This window comes from Leptonychotes weddellii, chromosome 14 (genome assembly GCF_054177405.1).
Source record: "Leptonychotes weddellii isolate Sample4059 chromosome 14, ASM5417740v2, whole genome shotgun sequence".
Lineage (NCBI taxonomy): Eukaryota > Metazoa > Chordata > Mammalia > Carnivora > Phocidae > Leptonychotes > Leptonychotes weddellii.
Window position 1 is genome coordinate 62,120,190 of NC_138382.1, and position 18,896 is coordinate 62,139,085.

The 18,896-nt window shown below is 46.8% G+C and overlaps 1 protein-coding gene across 1 annotated transcript; it reads right to left on the bottom strand.

Moving 5' to 3' along the window:
• Positions 1-219: 219 nt before the first annotated feature.
• On the bottom strand, positions 220-17,095 carry WDR31 (WD repeat domain 31). The gene is made up of 10 exons (XM_081803409.1): positions 16,729-17,095; positions 10,202-10,346; positions 9,624-9,756; positions 7,864-7,938; positions 6,897-7,041; positions 6,296-6,396; positions 4,765-4,832; positions 3,652-3,793; positions 1,863-2,025; positions 220-380 (listed from the first exon to the last, which is right to left on the bottom strand). Exons 1-10 carry the CDS (start codon positions 17,069-17,071, stop codon positions 220-222), a joined length of 1,476 nt encoding a protein of 491 aa, XP_081659535.1. The 5' UTR covers positions 17,072-17,095.
• Positions 17,096-18,896: the final 1,801 nt, after the last annotated feature.

The following is an 18,896-nucleotide window of genomic DNA, read 5'->3' on the forward strand; positions in this document are numbered from 1 at the left end:
CTGATACACTCCACCCGTGTTCCGACTCACAGACAGAGGCCTATCATGTTTCTAAACGGCACCTGGGCTTAAATTGGCTTCTAACCCTGATACACCTTCTGAGTGAACGTAAGCAGAGAATCGCACATCGCCCTCCCCGCGAGATCACCGGGAAACACAAAGCCACACCAAGAAAGGACGGGCCACAGTTTGATATTGTCCAGTGAGTGTCTCCTGGCCTCAGAATACTGCCAGTTCTCGCAGCTCCAGCCCTCGGCTGTGCTCCACTCTGAGCAGGTGAATTCCTCTGCTGAAACTTGCACACAGTAAGGAGACGGTGTCGCCAACAGCCAGGGAAGTCAAAGGTCCTGATCCATCCAGGGACAAGGTGAACAGGCAGGCTGGGGGAGGAAGAGGGAACCAGCAGCTCAGGCCAAGGGCGCAGCGTCATGGGACGCGAGGTCTCTGTGAGAAACCCGTGTAAACAAAGCGTGTGCTCTCCATGTCTAACCCAGGTAAGAGCCGCAACCCTGCTCCAGAGGACCGTGCACCCGCGCGGAGGTCAGACTAAGATCGGCCGCAAGGCTTCAACTCCAGAGAATGGCACATGGACCAAACAAGGTGGGGATCCCTGAGAAACCCGTTCAGACAGTCAGGGCCTCGCCTGCAAGGACGTGTGAATACACTGCCCTCAGTTCCCACCCACCCAGAGAACAGAGCAGGGGGCCAGGGCAGAGGAAAACAGAGGCGATGCTGATCTTCAGCTGCTGGCTTCTGGGGTCTTGCTCCCTTCAAGACCAAGGAGATTGGGACCTGAAGGGGAATCTGGGGGCCTCCAGCTGACCCGGTCTCCCTCCGTCCCCGTCTCGGGGGCTGCTCTTCTGAGAACTATAGGTGCACATCTGGTGGGCAGGGCAGCACTTTCAGACCTTGTTCTCCCTGGTGTCAGGTTTATGAGCATTGAACCTGGCAGCAGCTGCCCCCCCAACCTCCCAGAGCTGTCACACGGGGCAGCTGGTGAGGGCACCTCCAGGTTTGGCTCACCTACCACTAGACGTGATCTCACATCTTTTCTCTGAGGGGGCTATCCTATCCTCCCCTGCTGGGAGCTGAGTTTCTAGAACATTACTGTAGGAGGGACTGGTTGTGAGATTCTCTAAGTTAACACTATTCCTGTGTCTGACAGAACCCCGGGTCCAGCACAAAATAGTCTGGAGGCACTGGGTACTGATAAGGAAGAAAAAAAAACAGCCACCTCTACTCATAGCATATGCCACGCTTTGTGGTGCAAATACTCCCACTATGACCATATTAAATACTCCTGAATATTTAACAATCAGCCAGTAGCAGTGGGCTCTGGCATATTTCACTGAGGACTCTGGGGAGCTGCGTTCCCTAAAACATCTTTTTCTCTGGTGCTTTGAAGTGTTATGACCTGACTGTCATCTCACATCTTAGCTGCAGCATCAAAACAGGGCAGTCTTGCTCTACCTCACCCCCACCATGAGCTGAGACTCTCATTTTAGTCCTTAAAAAATGAATCTGAAAATGACAATCCTTGTTTTCTTTGCCAGACATTTTGAGTATCACGTGTTAAAACCTGATGGAAGAACTTCAAGTAGAAAGAAAACTAAGAGCCAAATATATTTGAGCTCTCAGGAACAAGTCTGTACAACGTGGTACCAGGGCTCATGCAGTGATGGCTTCCAGCCAGGGGTTCAACAGAATCCTGGTATCTTAGTGTCATCTCTTAACCACCAGGGGCCTGGATAGTGGCAGGACAGGGCTGTTTTTGTATTTGCTGAGCCTCGGAAAGAAAGAGTTTCAAGGAAGCTTTTAAGACTCCATGTGTCTTTGAGAAGCACCACCAGCAGGCTCCTTACCTCCAGTATCTTGGTTCCAAATCTTCACTTTACAGTCATGCGATGAAGTAGCAATTATAGGCATCGAGGCCAGTGCTCTTGGTAGAAAGACGCAGGATGCAACAGTCTGGAAATGCCCCTTATATTCACATATTCTGTTCCGAGTCTGCCTTAGGTCCCACAGCTGCAGAGTAATGACATAGGCTAGCTCATACATACATATTTCTCTAGCTTCATACATGCTACCTTCACTGATCTCCACCTCCCCACCTTCTCATCACCCACCTATCCCCCTACTTACCTACTCATGTAGCTACCCCTCATCTTCATCCATCCCATCTACATATGAAATCATCCATCCATCCAGTGATTATTTTAAACATCACCGATCTCAGACAACCATGGGTAAGGATGTGCCAGGAGGGTCCCTGCCTTCCTCATTAATGTCATGGTTAGGGAAGTGAAAGCTCCAAGTCCTACAGCATGATGGGACAGTATGGGGTTGCCTACTTTTTTTTTTTTAAGTTCTTTTATTTATTTAAGTAATGTCTACACCCCATGTGGGGCTCAAACTCACGACCCCAAGATCGAGAGTCTCGTGCTCTTCTGACTGAGCCAGCCAGGTGCCCCAGGGTTGCCTACTTTCTACGACAGTTCAAGAGCTACCTGACATCAGCCTCTTGGTGTCTGTGGCTTCTGTGGAGACCCCACAGTTAGGGGCACCTTCTCATAAGTACACAGAGGTGCAGACCTTCTGATTTATTGCCTGCATGCTGAACCTTGGGATATGAAGATGAGACTCTCCAACAAAGGAGGTGGCAGTCCTGCCAATCCCACTCTTGTTGACACGATCAGACCATAGCTAGAGAACAAGGTTCAGGGAGGAGAGCAAACCAAATTGTGTTCAAAAAATAATGAAGTCATTGGACACCATGTAATTCAGGAAAACGACATTCAGAGAGGACAGTGATCTGAATTGTGTCCGAAAAATAATGAAATCACAGGACACCATATCAGTTGTAGGGGCTGGAAATGCTTAGCTTGGTGAAGAGATGCTACATCAATAGCCTGGGATTCAATACCTCAAAGTACCACTTACTAGAAGTGTGGTCTTGTGCAAGAGATTTCAACTTGCCATGCCTCTATTTGCTCATGTGTAAAATGGGAATTATAATAGAACCTAACTCATGAGGTTGTTGTAAGGATTAAATGAGATAATGCATGTAATGTGCTCAGGCCAGTGCCTAGTATATGATGTTCGGTACAATGGGAGCTCTAATTGTTCTATTTGGACTAGATGCCCCTTTTAACCTATATTCTACAATGAGGAATCCAAGGTACTTTGGAGGAGCCAATGCAATCTAATCCAAAATGACTTGCGAGGAAAGGTATATGGGTAAGGGTTGGGATGGGCCGTTGACCAACACTGGTGCCTCAAACTCCCTGAAGAGCTTGAGCCTCCTTCACTGTGACCACAGGTACAGTGGGAATACACTTGGCTCTTCAAATAGTCCCTCCCCTTTCTAAGCTCTGCTGGGAGCAGGGACATTAGCAAGCTGGTTCTGTGTTTAGCACCTTCCTATCTTGACTCTCATCCCATCCCTTTGTCTACTACCAATTCAGAGAGCCCAAGGCTAATGGAGGTTTCTTGAGAGATGCATCTGGAATGCAAAGGCTCACTTACAGTATGCACTTGGAATAGGCCTGAGCCATTAATAGAGCTGACCTGTGTAGCCCAGTACAGACGGGAGGTCGGAGGAAGTACTTTGCTCATCAGCAACCAGACCCCCAGACCCCCAGAATCTCTTACCGTGGCTTCGCAGCCTTCCCCTCCAAAGCCGCTGCTGCAGGAGATACACTTGTGTCCGTCCTCACTGACCTCGCAGTAGGTCTGAATATGCTGCTTTGTGGGAAATATATGAGCTACCTGCAGCCCCCGGCTGTCCCATAATCTGCAAGAAATGACCGCAGGATATGAATCTGTTGGCTCTTTGCTGCTTCAGCCAGTCTGATGGAATGTCATGATTTACGTACAATCAGGAGTATGAACCAGATCAACCTTGGAGACCCCAAAGCTGCCAGGAAATAACCAAACTGAATGACATCTGAGTCCTTTCTAGTTTGAGATACAGTTAATAGGAATTTAGACCAAGCATCTTAACTGTATAAGTTAATTTGTTAATTTGGCCCTTTGGGATACTACTTTCAAGGGACAAGAGGATATTTCTGTGCCTGTGACTTAATTTTTTTAAAAGATAGTTATTATGATCCAGAGGAGCAGTCACCATTCCAGAATCAGATAGAATAGACTGCAGGCCTTGGCCTACTGGGCCACGAGGTCCCCGGGGGAGTGTTTTATTCGGCCTCTCATCTCATTTTCACCTCTTTACCTCATTCTTCCTATTTTCTAAGTAGAATGAATCTCTTATGAGATCCAGACTTTCTCGTTGTGCTTTCTACTCAAGAACGATTTACTTCATTTGACTCTCTTGATGCAGATTCTGACCCCATTTCCCCAGACAAGGCTTCACCTGAGGCCTGAGTGATTGAGAACATCCGGCGCCAAGCAGGGGTGGCAAGTGGAGCCAGGCAGCTCAAAGCAGGGGGACAAGCAAATGACCAGGTCCGAGGTCAATCTGAATATTTTCACACAGGGGGCGAGGGTGGGGCCAGACAGAGTCAGCTGCTTCAGAACCATCCAGGACAGGCGCTTTTTCCTGGCCCCACCTCCTGCCATTCAACCTCTACCCAGATGGTCCAGGGGGCCAGGTCAGAGAGACCCCAGCCCCAGCAAGGGGCAAAGGGGCAGAAGGCCCTGGGCAGGCACAGCAGTGTGGAGAAGCAGAGGGGGAAAGGAGTCATATGAGCATGGGAACCACAAACCTTCACCAGAAACACCTTCACAGCTGCTCAGTAAGCCCACCTGATGGTTTTATCTTCAGAAGTCTGTAGTACATATGGTTGGTGGGGTACCCAGCGCAGGTGAGTGACCTGGAAAAAGCAAAATTTTCAAAACTTCTCACTGCCAAGGCATTCTTCTACGGCAATTCCTGTAAACTGTGCTAAATAGCATCTCCTCACCACTTCTCAAGGATGCTGACGCATACGTTTGACTTGCAGGGAGTGTGTGTTCTGCAGATACCCACCAGTCATGCCCACCAGTCATGCCCACCGGCGTGCCCTGGATCAGCAGCAGCAATGGTAGCAGCCGGGCCAGTCGTGAGTACAGAATGCATGCAGGCACGCACACACGTGGTGGGGAACTGCTGGTGGGTGGCAGCTAAGGAGAGCAGCCCCCCGTTCTATATGGGACCCACTGAAACCCTAGTCTAAGGCCTCACAGGGTTCAGGGCATGTTCTTTCTTCTCATCCCTGTAGCCCCCTCCTGGATAGGCACAAAAGAGTTTTCAAAACAACCCAAGATGACAGGATTTTCTTCTCGCAACCTCCACAAATATGGAGGGCATAGGGTGAGTATACCTTGCCATGGACAGTTGTCTTCAAAATTGGAAAAGATGACCATGAGTGATATTTAATGATCACTAAAGGAACATCTATCATGTCAGGTCATAGGATTCTCTCCATTTCACAAATGAAGACATTGACACTCTAAGTGACTTTCTTGGAGTAACACAGCTAAAATGTGATGGATCTTGGGGCGCCTGGCTGGTTCAGTTGGTAGAGCGTGTGACTCTTGATCTCAGGGTTGTGAGTTCAAGACCCATGTTGGGTGTAGAGATTACTTAAAAAAAAAAAAAAAGGTGATGGATCCATAATTTGAACCCAGGTATGACTGACCTCAAAGGCTGTGGAGTTTATATACCAGTCTGCTGGTATATAACATTGGTCTTCATAAACACAGCAAATTATACATAAAGCAAAGGGTCATGCTTGTTTCTCTGTGCATAAGCTGTGAGATCCTGGAGGACAGGGGCTGTGTCCTAGGCCACTAACCCTGCTCCTAGCAGAGCAGATATGGAATAACACATTTTGAGGGAATAAATGAGAACACCACTTAAAATTCCAATAGGAACTAGTGGAGGTGTTCTCTGGAGCAGAAGACTTTATTTATCTTTTATTTGTTTTAAAGGTTTTATTTATTTATTTGTCAGAGAGATAGAGAAAGCAAGCACAAGTAGGGGGAGTGGCAGGCTTCCCGCGGAGCAAGGAGCCCGATGTGGGGCTCAATCCCAGGAAGCTGGGATCATGACCTGAGCTGAAGGCAGATGCTTAACCGACTGAGCCACCCAGGCATCCCTGGAACAGAAGACTTTAAAGAGATCATCCAGCCTGATAACCCTGAGAGGCCAGGGTCTGACAGAGAGTTCAGGGTGAGTAGTAATGAGGCCCCAACCTCTACTGCCTGGTGTATCTCCTGATCTCTCTCCCAGGCTCTTCGCCTCACCCCATGCTCCCTTCTGCTGTCCCACTCTCTACCAACTTTGAGTCCCTACCAGGTTCCTCGAGATGGAAGCTCTCTCCGCACACCGTCCGGTCCCAACGTCCCACAGAAGCAGGGTGTTGTCCCGAGAGCCAGTGCACAGCTGTGACGAGTCTGGGGGAGCAAGGGAGAGATGGTCCATGAAATGGGCCTGGCACGGGGCTTTTCAGAAGGTACAACAGGGAGCGCCCAGGTGGCTCAGTCGGTTGAGCATCCGACTCTTGGTTTCAGCTCAGGTCATGAGCTCAGGGTCATGAGATCGAGCCCCAAGTCGGGCTCCATGCTCAGTGGGACTCCGCTTCTCTCCCTCTCCCACTGCCCTTCCCTCCACCCCTGCTCACGCACACTCTTTCTAAAAATAAATAAATAAATCTTGGAAAAAAAAGAGGGGCGACTGGGTGGCTCAGTTGGTTAAGCATCTGCCTTCGGCTCAGGTTATGATCCCAGGGTCCTGGGATCGAGCCCCGCGTCAGGCTCCCTGCTCCACAGGAGTCTGCTTCTCCCTCTGTCTCTCCCCTTGCTTGTGCTCTCTCCCTCTAATAAATAAATAACTTTAAAAAAAAGAGAGAGAAAGAAAGTACAACGGTGTTGGGGAGAGGTCTGTTTGACTTTACCTGGACTCACAGCCAATCCAGTGACCACCATGGCGTGGCCAGAGAACTGCTGCCTTGGCTGGGAAGGGCCACGCAAGTCCCACATTGTGACTGTCCTGTCACGAGAGCCGCTGAAGAACTGGCTGGATCTGGGAATACAGGCTATCTGCTCAAGAGAAAAAAAGTCCCAGTGTGCTTGTTTGATTGGCCTTGGAAATGGGCAACAGGCCTGGGGCTGCAGGTGTCAGAGCCCAAGGCTCTCCCCCCGTCCCTGTCGGGGTGGGAATACATTGCATCTGGGTGTCAGTACCCTACTCTGCGCTGCGAGCTGAGCAGATGATGGAGTCTGCATCTCAATTCCGATTTTCAGTTCATTGAGGGGGATTTCAGGGAAGGGCATTGTAGAGACTGGCATTCTCTATCATCTTTGCTGGAAGCTTATGCTGGCCTGTAATGCTTTATTAGAAAATTAATTTTTATTTAACTGTTCTTGGCTTTTTAAAAATTTCCCCAACTAGAAGTTTCCTGAGTATAGAGATTTTATCATTAATTTATTTAAAATTATCATTATATTATTATATATTATATGATAAATTATTATTATATATAATAAATTATTTATACATAAGTTATAAATGAATAAATTTTATCATGTATTATTTATTATTTATTTTTCTAGCTACAGTAAACACACAGGCAACCTTCAGTACCTGTCCCTGTTGAGTTAGGATAGGCAGGGAGAATTCTCTATTTACCACCTGAGCTATTAAGGGCTTAGTGACAAACTAAATCATGTCTAATATGCTTGTAACCATAGCTAAGGGAATGGTTTGCTCTGCTTTTCCTCGAGTAGGGCTTCACGACATCAAATGAAGCTCTTACATTTTCTTAAGACTGAATATCCCATCCCTCTTACTAACTAGAGCTATTAGATACTCCTTTATTCAGTTCCAAATTCCCTCCACGATAATGATCATTTGATAATTACCTTAGTGATCTCTCGTTCATGTCCTCTGAACCTTTTCACCACATTTCCACTTTTCCAGTTATAGGCCACCACTGTCTGCAGAGAGTCATTAGGGTCATTAGAATCTCTGTAATATTTTATGTGAATTTCTATTTAACTGAAGCAAGCCTTTACTTCATTATCTACCTAATTTCTCCCTCTCTGTTAAGGGTCTTGTATTAGGGCTTTATTGTTATAACCTTCATCCTGTCCCCCTACATTGACTTCCTTTTCTTTCCTCCTGACCGGGGCGCTATCTCTCTGCAAGGCAATGGGCCACTGCTCTGGGCCTTACCGACGGGTTCGGGAGGACACCCCACAAGAGGAACGGACTCAACCTGAGGTTCTGGTCATAGATGCTGAAGTAGAATTCTACATGGGGTTAGAGTTTTTTCCCCTAATTGTTTTGTACTTTTATTTTAGTGTATTTAAAAAAATTTGCTATCTTAAAAAAAAAAAATTTACCGGGTGCCTGGGTGGCACAGTCGGTTGAGCATCCCACTCTTGGTTTCGGCTCAGGTCATGATCTCTTGGCTCATGGGATCGAGCCCCACGATGGGCTCTGCGCTCAGCAGGGAATCTGCTTCTCCCTCTGCCTCTCCTCTTCCCTCCCCCACCCCACTCTCTCTCTCTCAAATAAATTAAATCTTAAAAAAAAAAAAGAATCTGTGAAATACAGTATGAAAATGAGAGGAATTAAAAGAATCTACATTTTTGCTGTCAATGTCTTAGCTGTGAGTCCCGTGATAGATGCAAATATGGGGGGAGAAGCAACCAGATTCAGTGACAGTGGGGGAAAGGACAGAAACAGAAGGGAGGAATCATAATGCTCACCAGTGTAGAGATTTTGACAAAAGAGCAGCATAAAAGAGACTGGAAGTCTCCTTTTTTAAAAAATATTTATTTATTTATTAGAGAGGGAGAAAAACAGAGAGAGCGAGCACACAAGCAGGGGTGGGGGCAAAAGGAGAGGGGGAGAGAATCTCAAGCAGGCTCCAGCTCCCCACTGAGCGTGAAGCCTGATGGCAGGGCTCGATCTTATGACCTTGAGATCATGAACTGAGCCGAAATCAACAGTTGGCTGTTTAACCGACTGAGCCACCCAGGGAACCTCAAGGAAGTCTCCTTTTGATGACAAATAGCTCCTGTGTCAGTGTGTGGGTATGAAAATGGCTTGGTCGGGGCGCCTGGGTGGCTCAGTCGTTAAGCGTCTGCCTTCGGCTCAGGGCATGATCCCAGGGTCCTGGGATCGAGCCCCACGTTGGGCTCTCTGCTCAGCGGGAAGCCTGCTTCTCCCTCTCCCACTCCCCCTGCTTCTGTTCCCTCTCTCGCTGTGTCTCTCTCTGTCAAATAAATAAAATCTTTAAAAAAAAAAAAAAAGAAAGAAAGAAAATGGCTTGGTCAGAATAATACTTGCCATTTATAAAAAGCATATGGGCGATCTGGCACATCACTGAAGATCTTGCCACCTAATCCTCACAACTGTCCTGTGTCCTGTGAGGCTGGCATTATCACCCTCATTCCATGGATGTGGAGACTGAAGCTCACGAACAGTAAATGACCTCCCCAGAGGAACCGGAAGGGGAAGAGCGGGGACTTAAAGCCAGTCTTCCTTAGTCTAAAGCCTATATGGTTTTATACTACTCAACATTGTTGCCAGAAACGCAGAACCAACGCTTCCTTCCCAAATCTCTTCCCTTCTCCACAATAAGCTGGTTCCCTGGGAAGCGCCACAAACCCACCTTATCTTTTCCTCCAGAGACACACAGGTCTGAGTTCAGAGCAGCAACGACAGAGACACTATCCACGTGAGCTGGGCTATACTCCAGACAAGATTTAGTTTGAGTTCTCTCTTCTATAATCCCGTCGGGCCTGCTAAAGACAGGATGGCAAATGAGAGGCCCTCTGTTACGGAGTGTGCAGCACGGCATGGGGAAGGCGTGGGCTACGGGAGAGGCCAGGCTGAGGAAAAATTCTGGGAAAGGAGTACAGAAGGAGACCCACGGTCATTGCCAGAAATGGGATTATTAATGCTGAGCATGCTCAGAACAACTGAAGGACTAGAATCCGATAAAGAGGAATCCTGAAGCCAAGAAGCCAGGAGTCTTTGCTCACCTAGAGCTTATTCCCAAAGATGCCAGGCCTGTCTCTGAGTGGCTGCAGACACTAGCTAATCAGCTGCTTCTCATCCAAAAGAAAACAGACCAAACTAACTGTTCAGGGAAGGTCATCAGCAATCGCTCTGGGCCTTCTCTTTCTTTAGGAGAGAATTTTAATGCGACATGATAAAACTTGGGATCCCAATGTAGTATTGCTGTACCTGTATTTATAAGTGCTGTGTTTGAGCTTGCTTTGCAGCTTCCCCATCCCTGCACAGAACCGCCCCAAAACCTTGTGAGAAGGAGCTCGTTTCAGATGGCCGCTGAGCCAGCAGCATCCCTTGTGGCTGCTGGACGTTGTCCTCCCTGCTTGGTGGAAAGAATGCATACTGTTAATGTTGTTAGGCATGATGATGGTAGTCTGGTGATGTAAAAACAAAGCCTATTTTATTTATTTATTTGACAGAAAGTGAGAACGCACAAGCAGGGGGAGTGGCAGAGGGAGAGGAACAAGCAGACTCCCGCTGAGCAGGGAGCCCAGTGTGGGACTCGATCCCAGGACCCTGGGATCATGACCTGAGCCGAAGGCAGGTGCTCAACCAACTGAGCCACCCAGGCGCCCAAGCCTTCTTTTTTTAAAGACTAATTCATTGCTCTCATTTGCTTTTCTTCTTTCCCTTGCCTCTTCTTACGGTCCTGGGAATGCACCCTCCCATAAAGCATTAGCAGATCAGCAAAAACAGAAACAAAATTAATTTTAAAAATACAAAGAGGTTTCTTGGGGCACCAAGGGTTGGAATGATGGGGGAACAGGGAGTGGCTACTTTAATAGGTACAGAGTTTCCTTTTTGGATAACAAGACAGTGGTGATGGTTCCATAACATTGTCTATGTACTAAATAAGAATAAATTTTATGTTATACATATTCTACCATAATAAATACTAGGAACGTGTATTTGAAACTAAGAAATAGTTTTTACCAGTGAAGCTTCTTGAAAAGAGCCTTAGTTATTCTATTTTTTTTTTTTTTAAGATTTTATTTATTTATTTGACAGAGAGAGACACAGTGAGAGGGAACACAAGCAGGGGGAGCGGGAGAGGGAGAAGCAGGCTTCCCGCTGAGCAGGGAGCCCGATGCGGGGCTCGATCCCAGGACCCTGGGATCACGACCTGAGCCAAAGGCAGACGCTTAACGACTGAGCCACCCAGGCACCCCGAGAATCCTTTTTTAATAAAAAATTTATTTATTTATTTATTTGAGAGAGAGAATGCGAGGGAGAGCACGGGCAGGCGTGGGGGGACAGTGGGGCAGAGGGAGAGGGAGAAGCAGACTCCCCGCCGAGTGGGGAGCTGGATGCGGGGCTTGATTCCAGGACCCTGAGATCATGACCTAAGCCGACGGCAGACACTTAATCAACTGAGCAACCCAGACTCCCCAAGAGAGAGAATCCTAAGCAGGCTCTGAATCCAACACCGAGCCAGACACAGGGCTCCATCTCATGACCCTGATATCATGACTGAGCTGAAATCAAGAGGTGGACGCTTAACACACTGAGCCACCCAGGTGCCCCTAGGAAATGAGTTTCTTATAGGCATGACCAGGCCAGCTCTAGGAAGAATGGTCTACAGGAAGAACAGCAGCTAAAATTTACCAAATTTTCTCAATGATACCATTAAAAAACAGTGTTCCAGAAGGATTTCAGCCTACATTTTGAAAAGCTGTCAGAATTGACCTCCGGACAAGATAGGTAACTGTACAGAAGCAGAGTGCAGTGACAGGAGCGTTGTGTGTGGCACCAAGAACCCTGGGCTCCAGCCCCAACTCTACCTCATTCCACTGTGTGTCTTTGAGTTCCTCCATTCCCTGCTCTGCACCTCAGCTTCCCCATCTGTAAGTGAGGACACCAGATTAAATCATTTTTAGTAGACTGTGTGTTCCATGAGAGGAAGAAGCCTACCATATTCATCTTTATACCTCAAGTGGCTTGCACAGTATGGCAAAAACATTTCTTGTTAAGTAGTGTGAATCTAAGGTCCCTTCTAGTTCAGACATTCCAGGATTCTCTATAATAAGTATACCATATGCTACCAGAAAAAACTCCAGGATAATTTTCAAAAATCTTGGGATGTTGTATTGCTTATAGACAGATAGAGGTTGCAGGGCTTCCTATCTGCAAGCATAGCCCGTTTTTCAACATTGTCATCAAACCAAGGACAGATGCCATCCATAGATCTAGGTCACCAAAAACAGCAGATGCTATAAATGGATTGGCTTTGCTTAACACTGATTGGATTCTTAGCTGATATCTTCAGAGAGCCATATTTCCCATCTGAAGAGCACTCACAGGACATTCTAAGCAAAAGATAACTTTTAGAATTACTTACCCCCCAAACCAATTGGATTTTTTTGGTGAGCTGCCACATTCAATGCTTTGTAATGTTTATCCTCTGGAAAATAGTTCAGGCAGCAACTTCCTAATCTCTGTAATTACTGAAAAGACGCTTAAATTAATCTCTTCCCTAAGATTATGTTTGTACTGAAAGGAGATTCACAAGGTAAATAAAGACCTTGTTTATTTATTTTTTTTAAATGTTTTATTTATTTATTCATGAGAGTCAGAGAGAGAGAGAGAGAGGCAGAGGCAGAGAGAGAAGCAGGCTCCCCGCCCAGCAGGGAGCCCAATGCGGGACTCGATCCCAGGACCCTAGGATCATGACCTGAGCCGAAGGCAGATGCTCAACCATCTAAGCCACCCAGGCACCCAGACCTTGTTTAATGAAAAAGATTGTTAAGTGTAGTTTTCCCTCACAAAGAAATAAATATCTTACAAAATTCCAAGATCATATAAGTGGCACATTTCCAACAATTATGGAAAATATACCATAATGTTAATTATACATCTATTTTTATTTTCATTTATTTAAGTAAGTTCTACACCCAATGTGGGGCTTGAACTTATGCCCGAGATCAAGAGTTGCATACTCTACCAACTGAGCCAGCGAGGTGCCCAGATATATCTATTTTTAAATATACAAAGTAAGGGGGCACCTGGCTGGCTCGGTCATCAGAGCATGCGACTCTTGATATTGGGGGTGTGAGTTCAAGCCCCACACTGGGTGTAGAGATTATTAAAAAGAAAATATATTTTTAAAAGATTTTGTTTATTTATTTGCCAGAGAGAGAGAAAGAGAGCACAAGCAGGGAGAGCGGCAGGCAGAGGGAGAAGCAGGCTCCCTGCTCAGCAGGGAGCCCAATGCGGGACTCGATCCCAGGACCCTGGGATCATGACCTGAACCAAAGGTAGACACTTAACCGACTAAGCCACCCAGACATCCCTATTAAAAAGAAAATCTTAAAATATATATATATACACACACACACACATATATATCCCCTACTTTATTTTTTTTTAATTTGAGAGAGGGCAGAGCTAGAGAGAGAGAGCATGCATGAGCTGGGGGGAGGGGTAGAGGGAGAGGGAGAAGCAGACTCCCTGCTGAACAGGGAGCCCCGATGATGAAGCAGGGCTTGATCCCAGGACCCTGGGATCATGACCCCAGCTGAAGGGGTCCCTTTTATTATTATTATTTTTAAAGATTTTATTTTAGGGGTGCCTGGGTGGCTCATTCAGTTGACTGTCTGCCTTTGGCTCAGGTCATGATCCTGGGGTCCTGGGATCGAGCCCCGCATCGGGCTCCCTGCTCAGCGGGGAGTCTGCTTCTCCCTCTCCTCCCCACTCATGCTCTCTGTCACTCTCTCTGTCTCTCTCAAGTAAATAAATCAAATCTTTAAAAAAAAAAAGATTTTATTTTAAGTAATCTCTACACCAATGTGGGACTCAAACCTACAACTCCAAGATCAAGAGTCACATGCTCCACTGACTGAGCCAGCCAGGTGCCCACAAAGTAGGATATATTTAAATACTTAAATACATCATTAAACATTTTTATTTTACTCATAGTACTTCTGTTCAAAAATTTTCAGAGTTGACTGCTACTGTTTCTGCAAGAAAGGCAATTTCTCCTGTTTAAAATAATACTTCAGGGGCGCCTGGGTGGCTCAGTCAGTTAAGCAGCTGCCTTTGGCTCGGGTCATGATCCCAGGGTCCTGGGATCGAGCCCCGCATCGGGCTCCCTGCTCCACAGGAAGCCTGCTTCTCCCTCTCCCACTCCCTGCTGCTCTGCCTACTTGTGCTCTGTCAAATAAATTAAATATATATATATATATATTTAAAATACTTCAATAAGTATGAATCATAGAATTTGAGATGGAAGAGCTTTCAAAATCATCACATATAAACCCTTTATTTAAAGATCTGAAGAATCGGGGCAGAAACATTATCTGCTCAAAATTCTAACTAGGTAGGTTTCCCGACCTCTAGTCTAGAGTTTCCCTTATAAACATCTACAAAGAAGAAACACAGTTTTATTGCATTTTAACAACTCTATTTTAAAAACTTAATAAATTCTAATCACCAATTGACAGTGTAGCTTATTCTAAAAATGAAGAGCAATACAGAAGAGTCAGAATAACATCTGATTCAGTGCATCAGCATGGGAACTGGACAGACTTAGGTCTGAATTACAGTTCACTGCCATCTTGGGCAAATTGCTGAACCTCATGGAGTCCGTTTCATATACGTAAAATGGAATAATCTCTCTCACTGGGCTTCTGTAAAGATTAAAGATAGCACTTACAATGTGCCAAGGACTATTCTAAATGCTTTATATTTATTAACTCTTTTGATTTATTCCACAAGCCTCTGAGCTAGATGCTGTTACTATCTTCATTTTGCAGATGAGAAAAGTGAGGTGCAGAGATGTTAACATAACTTGCCCAAATTTACAAATAAATTGCCAATAAGTGGCAGAGCTGAAACTTGAATGTAGGCAGTCTCCAGAGGCCTTGCTCTTGATCAGCATAGTATACTGCATCTCTATAAAGGCTAGTGCATTGATAGCCCTCAGCTGAACCTGGCTATTGGCATGATTGCTAGATTAACAGTATTAGCAACTGAAAGGAGCAATTTCTGCCAACTTCACCCTTCACCTAATACTACGGTTAACACACACATATTAAACATACGTAACAAATATACACAGAGAATATACACAAATGGGTATATGAGTCTGAAGGATATTAAATTGAAGCCAATTATGTGTCCTGGCCAGAGTGATTGATCACACTAAGGCTAAGAATTCATTAAGTTATATATCATATACCAAGGCAATTTAAAATCTCAACAACAAGTACACGTCCCTGGATAATGTCCATGCAGTTGTGATTTATTATGAGTAGACTAATCTAAGCAGTGAAATTCTATTCAGTTATCTTCTATTTATACTGTGAACATGTAATATGCTTGAGAGGAGGGACAGTGTCTTGTTCATTTTTTTATCTGAGCTTTAAGCGTAGTCTGGGAGAATGGATGCAAGGCAAATATCTGTGGAATGAGTGAACGGATGGCATACTAAGGTGAAGAGTCTGTTTGGCAAGAAGCTTTTTTTTTTTTTTTTTAACGTAGGCTTCAGGGGCGCCTGGGTGGCTCAGTCAGTTAAGCATCGGACTCTTGGTTTTGGCTCAAGTCATGATCTCAGGGTCCTGAGATCGGGCCCAAGTGGGGCCTCCTGGGTCTGGCTCTATGCCCAGCGTGGAGTCAGCTTGTCCTTCTCCCTCTGCTCCTCAAAACCCTCCCCTCCCCATTCATGTTCTCTCTCCTCAACAAATAAATAAACCTTTAAAAAATAACAATAAAGTAGGCTCCATGCCCAACGTCGGGCTTTAACTCAAGCTACCCTGAGCTCAGGAGTCACATGCTCTACTGACTGAGCCAGCCAGGCGCCCTGCAAGAAGCTTTTTAAGGACCCAACAACATAAGGGTCCTTCAAAATTGCCCAACAACAAATCATTCAGGGAACAGTTACCTGGGCTCTGTCCCAGATTTCAGGGCAGGAAAGGCTGGAGAGGACTTGGAAAAGCCATAAACTCAATTATGGCTCTGCCCCAATTTGCTTCCCATAGACCTTAAGATACCCAGTGGTCACTCTAAACATAACTCAGAGAATTCTCTTTTAACTGTATTCCTCGATATACTCCAGCATTTATCCAGTTGTTATTTTCCCCGAAGAAAGTGGGACTCAGAGGGTTGTGACTTGCTAAAAGTCACACGAGGCAGAGTTAGGGCACCAGACCTTATTTCCCTGGACTCCTGGTCCAATCAGTGTTCACGGAAATGCTGATTTCGTATCTCCCTCCCTCTCCCCAAATCTTCTGCGCGCAAGGCATCAAACCGAAAGCTCAAATACAAACAAAGCCCCAGTGGAAGCACTGGAAGACGGTCTGAGTCGACACTCTAATGGTACAGATAGGGGAAACCGAGGCCCAGAGTCTCCCAGGGAGTCAGCACTAGGTCAGAACTTCCAAGGTTGCCCCAAATTTGGGGGACAACCTGTATACAGTTTTTCCTTCCAGTCTCTTAGATCACAGACGTCCCCCGCTCTATCCATGTGCACTACCAAAGCTTATTTTTGATGTGTGTGTGGGTGGGGGGAGAGGGAGCAGGATGGGCTGCGTGGTGCACCCACGACAGGGGGGTATAGCACCACCCATCCCAAGGCCGGCCCTCGAACGCTCCGCTTTGACCAGGTGGGCGGCTGCAGCCTGCGAAGCGCGAGGGCTCCCACCTCCCTGCCCGCCCCCCACCCCCGCCGCACCCCTGCCCGCCCCCGCCTCGTGCTCCATACCCACCCGCAGGCTGGCGGGGCCGGGAGCTGAGGCCGCGGGGGCGCAAAATGGAGGGCGTCCGCAGCCACCACGCTCCACGGCCTCCCGCGCCTCCGCCCCTAGCAACGAGGCGCGCGTCGCTAGGGCAGGCGTCCCCGCGAAAAGCCTCCGAGCGCTCTCGCCGCCCCCGAACCCCAGTTCCGCTCGCCGGACGTCTCCCGGAGACCGGGCCCAGGGCGCCGCGCCCTGTTTTCTGCCTGGAACAATGAGGTGGTGAGGTTTCAGAGAAGGGGACGGTTGTGCCCAAAGACCGCGCCACCAGGGAATCTATATAATGCAAGAAAAGCGGTACCACCGTAATAGTCATCGAGGAAGTACTGAATAAATGTCATCTTTTAAATAATAACTATTCGCCCAGATGGAGATGGTGTTATATTTCTTCGGAGTTTTCTGTGATTCCACCCCGTGATCCCTCTTTTGGACACTTCCCCAGGTCCCCCCGCCCCCAACAGTCCTATTCTTTTTTTCTTTCATCAAACCAGCACCACAGCAAAGAGACCCCTCAATACCTTCTTGAGATCCAATGGGAAGACAGTTCCAGAAACTAACAGCAGCTGCAGGTACATTGCTTCCAGGCTAGAGTCTATTCATTTCTGTATTTCTAGTGCACAGGGTTTGGTGTAGAGTAAGGGTTTGTTGAATGTTGAATGTTTGAATGAATGAATGAATGAATGGGATCCGAGCCAACATTTCTCTTGCACCTAGAAGGGACCTGCTGTAGTGCTGATCTCCCAGCAAAGCTGCTTTCAATGAAGACTTGTGGAGTTTCTGAAAGTTGAGTGCCTGTGGGAACAGGAGTAGGGGTGGTAAGAGAAAATTACCTTCACAGACTATTAGGGCTGGCCATTGGTTCTATCTTCCAATGTAAAGAGGCAATACCCTCCACAGCATTCCTGATGGAGGTTCCTTTAGCCCCTATTGATTTCCCTCGGTGATGATGCACTCATTACTTTCTGAGTCAGTGTCCTGTTGTTCCTGACAGGAGCTGGGATCTATCCCCACACAACACTGATCTTAGTTCAGAGCCGAGGGCTCTCCCTACAAGCTTAATCCCTTTTGCCCACCACAACCTGGCAACCTTCAACCAGGAGAGACTGATTGTTTTGCCCTGAGACACTGGGCCAGGCTCAGTGCAGCTAAAGAGTTGACTTGCCTGATCCCTGCCCTCAAGATTTTCCAGCTCTGAGGATGCAGCTCTTCTGGAAGATGCTTTAGGCTTGAGGCACATGAGACTCCCCAACTGGTATCTCTAGCCAGACTTCTCCTTACACCTGTATATCCACCTGCTTTCTGCCCATCTCCACCTGGCTGTGACTCATACTGAAAACATCATCTTCCCCCCTAAACCTGTTCTTCCTCTTTTCCCTCTGAGTGTTGAGCACTACTGCTCACCAATCACCCACGCCAAGGATCTTGGAGTCATCTGTAACTTCACTCTCTCTTCCTTGTTCCAGAACAAACCCCAAGACTTAATTCTGCCCCTGAAATATCCTTAAAAAAAAAAAAAATCTGTCCACTTCTCTCTACTCACCACCTTGGTTCAGGCCAAGATCATGCCAGAGCGTGATGGATTACAAATGGCCACAAATTCTTTGTAGCTTCTGTCATCAGGGCTGGTCTTGTAACTTATTTTGACCAACAGAATGTGGTGGAAGTGACATTGGCTACTTCCGAGTTTAAGCCTCAGAGAGCTTTGTAGTCTCTGCTCTCATCTTCTTGAAACACTGCTGCCAGGGGAAGAAGCCCAGTCTAGTCTGTTTAAGACACGTGGCCCATCCAGTAGCTAACACCACATGGCAGACATGTGAGTGAGAATATCTTAGACCATCCAGTCCTAAATGAGCCATCAGATGACTGCAAACCACGAGTAACCATCAGAAGAATAGCCCACCCGAACGAACCCTGCCCAATTTGCCAACCCACAGAATTGTGAGCAAATAAACAGTTGTCATTTTAATCCGCTCAGCTTTGGGGTGGTTCGTTATAGACAATATATAATTCATATTCAAGATAAAGTCCAAGCTCCTTCCCTCGGTCAGTAAGGCTTGGTCCATGTTTCTTTAGCCTCAGCTTCCACCTCTGGCACCCACACTATAGGTTCCAATGGTCTAAACTACTTGCAGCTTCTTGGC

Coding starts and splice junctions, on each gene's coding strand:
- WDR31 (XM_081803409.1), bottom strand. CDS start 17,071: ATGACTATTACGGTGGTACCGCTTTTCTTGCATTATATAGATTCCCTG. Junction 7,939..9,623: donor TCTCTGGAGGAAAAGATAAG/GTGGGTTTGTGG, acceptor GACTCTCTGCAG/ACAGTGGTGGCCTATAACTG. Junction 3,794..4,764: donor TCTGAAGATAAAACCATCAG/GTGGGCTTACTG, acceptor CATTTCTTGCAG/ATTATGGGACAGCCGGGGGC.